The following is a 6000-nucleotide window of genomic DNA, read 5'->3' as shown; positions in this document are numbered from 1 at the left end:
GTGTGGATGAGTAAAGGATGCAGCATAGTGCTTGCTACATAGTAAACATTTGATAGAGAGTAGCTTTCATTACATTCGATGGTGCTATTACTGAAAGCGTTCAGCGGAGTGGCACAAAAGCAGCAAGAAATAATTGGTAGCTTCCTGTGTATTTATTGTTTGCCACACGTCACGTTGCCTAGCACAACATTCACTTATAAACATGCTTATGATAAAACTTTATCATTCACAGTCTCTGCCAGTGCCTGGCACTACATAAGCAAGGGCAAAGTGGAATTTTCTTCTTTTTATTATTATTGACTAAAGCACTTTAACAACGGCTGGCCCCCATGGGCCCTGAGTAAATAACCTTCGCGACGGCTGTTCTCGCTTCAGAGCATCCCGGACGGCCCCGCCTCCAGACCTGCGCGACGCCCCGCCCCCTGCCACCCGGTAGCCCCGCCCTTCGGTCCGCGCAGCGCCTGCGCAGAGCTCCGGGAGGGAGCTCCGCGCGCGCAGCTTCCCGCCGCCCGAGCGCGCGCAGGACCGAGCCGGCCAGCCCGCTGCGTGCGTGCGTGCGTGCGTCGTTGCGTGCGTGCGTGCGTGCCGTGCGCTCGCCGGGCACCGCGGCCTCGCCCTCGCCCTCCGCCCCTGCGCCTGCACCGCGTAGGCCGTCCCTCCCCCCCCGCGCGCGCACCCCGTAGACGACCCCCGCCCGCGTCCCGGCCGGCCCCCCCTTTCTAGATTTAAAGGGGGCGCAGCATTAACGCCTCCTGCCTCAGGTGACCTCTCAGGGGGTCCCCCCGGCAGAGGTGCCCCACCGCTGAGGAACATGGCGAAGGTGGAGCAGGTCCTGAGCCTCGAGCCGCAGCACGAGCTCAAATTCCGAGGTAAGCCGGAGGCCCGCCATGTTCGCCCGCGGGCCCGGCCCGGTCGCCCCGCGCCCCCGCCCGCGCTCGCAGGCACCGGCGGCGCGGCGGTGACGTGGGTGCCCGCCCGGCCCGCGGTCCCCGCCCCGCCCCGCCCGACGGCGCGCCCGCCCCGCGCTCCGAGCCTGTCGTCGGGTCGCCGGGCGTCCTGGGCCCGCGCCTCGCCCCCAGGCTCCCCGCGCGCTCCCGGCCCTCGAGGCCCTGGGCGCGGTCACCGTCCAGCCGGTGGGGGGGGTGTCCTCGGGCCGAGCTCACGCCGCCCTCCGCGGGGCCGCCTACGGGGCCGCCTCCTCCGGGCGGCGGACGCCTGCAGTCGTCCCCTGTCACACCTGTGTTCCGCGGCGGCGGGGCACTCACGCCACTCAAAGGACCGTTTTACGCACTTGTTTACTGCGTTGCTGCAGGAGAAGGGAAGCTCCATGAGGACAGGACCTGGCGGTTGGTCTGCCGGGTGCCCAGCACCTTTCAGGAGCCCAGTGAACATCTGCTGCACAAGCGAATGGAAGCGCTCCCGCAGCTGTGATGGGACAGGGCTTTGCTTGCCTTCTGCGGACCTCCTGCTGCCCGTGGCCCACTTTTGTGCGGCTGGGGCATGCGGGGGGCCGCCGGGGCGGAGGTCCTTCCCCCTGCCAGAGCAGCCTGGACCCAGAGTCAGGGCAGGCCCGGTGCGCCACGTGTGCTGGTGGCAAGCTAGGGCCCTCCGGGAAGTGCAGTTTTACACTTTTTATGGTTTTCTCCCCTGCTTTCCCCACTGAAGTGCCAGCGTCAAGGGGCAGTGGGGACCATGTCAGACTTTCCCAGTCCTTTAAAAACGTGTTGAGTAACCGTGTAGTAGGTGTGTGCTTGGCACTGGAGAGACAAGGAATGACCAAGAGACAAGTCCCCTGGCATCATAGAGCTTACCTTCTCCTGGGGGAGGTTGGGTGGGGGGCAGATCAGCAAACGAGAATATTTCAGGTAGTGGTAAGTTCAGTGAAGGAAATACAACAGCTGATGTGATGAGAGTATTCTTAATGTGGGATGGCCGGGTCTGCAGGGACCGCCGGCGCTCGGCCCTCAGCAGGTGCTCGGTAGATGTCTGTGGGATGAGTGCTGGCCAGAGTTTATATGTATTGGCAGGAGGTAGTATAGGGTAACTTACCCAAAGTTATCCAGTTGGCAACGTGGTGCATTTGAACTCTAGGGCTCACACTCTTTAACAGTTATGCTGTCTGACCCCTGGGACCTAATCCAGAACTGTGGCGTCACTTTGCCTCCTGAAATAACAATGTGAAATGCTTCCAAAGGGTATAAAGAACTAAAGGTTTTCCAGTTAAAATAAAACAAACAAAAAACCCCCACAGACCTAACCGGATTGTAGTTCTGTGACAGTACTTTGGCTTGGGTGATGTTCTCATGGCCTTCTCGTGGAGCAGCCAGCCTGGGAAAGGAATCCAGGTAGTGAAAGTGAGGGTGGAGGGCGACGGTTTCCACTTGAATTGCCCGAAGTTCTCTATCCCAGAAGCATGGTTGAGCTACTCCTGAGTACTGGCAACTTTCCTTCCTTTAGTTCACAAACATTTACTGAGTGCCTGTTCCACGTGTGTGATACTAGGGAAGATGGATTACATTCTCCCTCAACCCCCCACCCCAGGACTTAAGTCTCGGGAAGGAGGCACGTGACAGAATCATCCAGGACCGTGCAATGATAGAGGGTAATCACAGTGCTTGGAGAGCAGTAAGAAGGTCAGTTCCTATAAAGGTGTCATTTGAGCGGAGTTTAAAAGTCAAAGGAAACGGACTAAAAGAAGAAACGCTGGGGAGTATGTCAGGCAGAGGAAATCCCACGGATAGAGGAAGAAGACTGAGATGACTGGGCCCCTTTGGGGTGCCACTAGGAGTTCTGAATGACAGCAGCAAAGAGCGTTGGTTAGGGTTGCAAGGCGAGGTAGGAGATGAGGCCGGCTAGCAGATAGGAGTAAGATCCAAGGCCTTCTGTGCACAGACACAACCAATATCCAAGTTCAAATTGTGTTTCTTTTCCTTAGCTAGTCTTTCCTTGATTGATACCCACTCCCCCACCCACCCCCCAGTACATACACTCCTCCAATATTATTTTATGGGAAGAGGTACTAATTTGAGAAAACTAACATGTTTGTACCAGTTCTTTCATGTAAGGATGTTTGACTTAGGGCTGACAGCTTCATTCCTCAAGGTCGGGTCATTCTTCAGTCCATGGGGATGGAACTTGCATCTGCCTTGCCCCCTGTAGGAAGTTTTGTAGGAGTGATACTGTGGCTGTTCAGCTGCTTTGTAAATGCACAGTATTATACAGAAATTGGTGGTTGTATTTAGACAGCTGGTTTCATCATTTCAGCTCCTTTACCTGAGGGGTAAAGCAGAGAACTGTGATCTTGCTGTCACTGGGTTGGCCAAAGTAATGATGGCCAAAGTCACTGGATATTTTTGCTAGGAAAGTGGTCCAAGAGAAGTCATGGTGTCAAATTGTTGAAAGCTGTTGGCTCCTGACTTGAGAAGAGGCCTCTGCAGGCATATGTAAACTGCTTTATGAGATTGGTTTATCTGTTTCAAACTGAGCACTAAGACAAAGGAGAATAGAGGCTCAGTACTCTGGCTTGCTGTGTAGAGTTCATTCATTTTAGCATGAGAGCTGCCACGTTTAACTGATCTCTTCCAAGTTACTCAGGGTGATGACTCTGACTTCAGGCGGTTCACTTAGATGAACCAAACCTGTGAGCTAACTTGGTAAGAAGGCAATAATTAAAACGTCTAAAATAATGCAACTTACCATCCAAAGGGAAAAACTTGATTATCTTTTAAAGGGAAAAAAAGAAGCATCTTTTAAATGCAGCAGCTAAAGATGATATGGGGTTATATATGTTGGATTCTTTTTCATCTTGGGCATATTGTGTGCTTATGTTGAAGTTAAGGATTTCACGGAGGAAAAGCGAATGCAGACTTATGTGACTTTGTTCAGACTGCTTGAAGGTGCCAAGCTGTATTGTGTTAAGTATCAGAAAAGAAGCATGACACTGTGACATGTGGCCTGGTGAAATAGTACTAACTCTTCGGGGGGCAGGGTGCTTCTGAAAGAGTTAAAGGTCTTTGGAAACCTTTGAAAAGTTTGTTTGCTGGCGTTACTCTTTCTGTTGCTCGCATGTCTTCCAAGGCCTAGCCCTTCCTTTCCCTTGCATCTTCCGACCCTGAGGTTCTACTTGTTGCCCAGCTCAAAGACAGCGTTCTGAGTGAGTCACTTTCAGCGCATTTTGTGTCTGTTCTTTTCTTTCTCCTCTCTGTCCGCTCCTATCAGATTCCATCTGTGGTAAATAGTATGTTTTGTGTTTTTTTGGTCATTGTCCAAGACTCAATCCTTCTTCACGTTCTAGCACCCCCTCCTGCCCATGAAGCAGTCATGTGACTGCTCATCACATGAGAGTGGGCTGTCAGCGTCCTCCTGAGCTGATAAGTTGAGGTTTAAACCCACTGTGGACCTTTGCTTTATTCTGAGACGAACCCAGTGGCCTTCAGGATGTCTTACTGTTGGTCAGTAGGAATAGCACCAATAGATTGGTGTGGTTGATGACCACTTTGGGGAGAAAATAGGAACTCGGGTGCTGGAGACGGAGGTCAGGTTAGTGACACTCTTGTGTGTGAGGAAAGCATGCTTGGAATCATTAGTTCACTCCCTTAAGTTAATGTGTAATTTAATATTGTTTAGGAAGCTAAAAAATATAAAACTCTACAGATAGAGTCCGTTCTGTGCAGTAATTATTTTCAGATGCTAAGTACAGCATTAATTCTTCAGCTTTAGTGTAGCACTGATTTCCTTAACATGTCATGATCACATAGAACAGCCTGTGTTTTACAGCACAACAATGTCAGCAGTGTGCTTAAGATTCTTTATGGTAGTGGTTTAAATCCATCCTGAATAGATTATCTTCATTTATTTAATTATTAACCAGCTTGCTCATCAAAAGCAAGTGGCATTAAACTTACTAAGCTTTAATCAAACTTAAATCTTCTTAGAGTGTACTGTTTACTTCTGAGTTTATGTTCCTGGGACAAAAATGTGAATCAGAAGTTAACTTTCTTTTACTCACTCGCTTACTTCTCTTCTTCACAGTTAACTCCTTAGGGGGAGAAATGGGTCGATGTGGCCATGGGCTTATATCTGGAAAGTGGTGACAGTTCCTTGACAAGTATGATTGTGCCGTGTACCATAGTTCTCTTCATGATTGCCTGGTAGCTTTGCATCTGTGTGTGGCTTTATTAAAATAAGTCTGAATGGATGCTCATCAAAGGGGTGAATTCTTAAATATTATTAACACTGTCCTTTATTTATTAAAATTATATAGCATTCTTCTTTCCTGTGCTGAGGACAAAATACTGAGAACTTTGACCCTGCAATATTACCACTTGGTAGTTGAAAATTAGGGGAGGAGTCAAGGGAGTAAACTCTTCTGGTTATCACTTAAGTACTACCCTTAGACTCAAATTTTAAGACCTGAAATTGAATTTTTACATAAGGGATTACCTCTGAGATTGGTTCATCCATCCCGTTTGTATTTGAAAAATTTGCCGTGTGAGGGATGACCACGATTTGCGACAAACGAGCACAGCTTTCAGCAAGATGACAAGAAAGACGAACACAGGGAGCGCTGAGCTCCATTAGTCAAGACAAGGTGGCCATAGAGTGTCTTTAATAAAATAAAATAAAAGCCTTCTGCACAGTTATTTTGCAGCAGGGATGGTGTTAAAAACAAAGTCACATTATGGTTTCCAGGCTTGCTTCCTCGTTTTCTGTCATTTTCGGCCCCTTTCAGTCTGTCATCAGCTTAGCACATCTAGGATTGCTTTGGCCCATGCTCAGTGGATCTTTCTGTGCTGCCTTTGAAGTTTTTACCTGAGACCTGGGCTGCTGGCTTTACAAAAACAAGAGTTGTTTAAAGAGCTTTGTTTATGGAAACAAAGTTACTGAACTTGACAGACATTTTAAGATTATTTAAAAAAAAAATCAACGTGGCAAAAAAGTATCTCTAGACCGTCTCTTTTTCAAAATGTTAAATGTGTTAACAGAGGCCGTTGATGTCTA

The 6000-nt window shown here is 49.6% G+C and overlaps 1 protein-coding gene across 1 annotated transcript in view; it reads left to right on the top strand.

The window, feature by feature from the left end:
- Positions 1-587: 587 nt before the first annotated feature.
- VAPB (VAMP associated protein B and C) overlaps positions 588-6000 on the top strand; it is a 49877-nt gene continuing 44464 nt past the window's right edge. Inside the window, exon 1 of the mRNA XM_032878904.1 lies at positions 588-869. Coding sequence (XP_032734795.1) covers positions 812-869 — 58 coding nt within the window. The 5' untranslated portion in view covers positions 588-811. The remainder of the gene's footprint in view (positions 870-6000) is intronic.

This window comes from Lontra canadensis, unplaced genomic scaffold (assembly GCF_010015895.1).
Source record: "Lontra canadensis isolate GAN:19392208 unplaced genomic scaffold, GSC_riverotter_1.0 scaffold65, whole genome shotgun sequence".
Lineage (NCBI taxonomy): Eukaryota > Metazoa > Chordata > Mammalia > Carnivora > Mustelidae > Lontra > Lontra canadensis.
The sequence above is the reverse complement of the archived record's forward strand: the minus strand, read 5'-3'. Positions and strand labels throughout refer to the sequence as shown.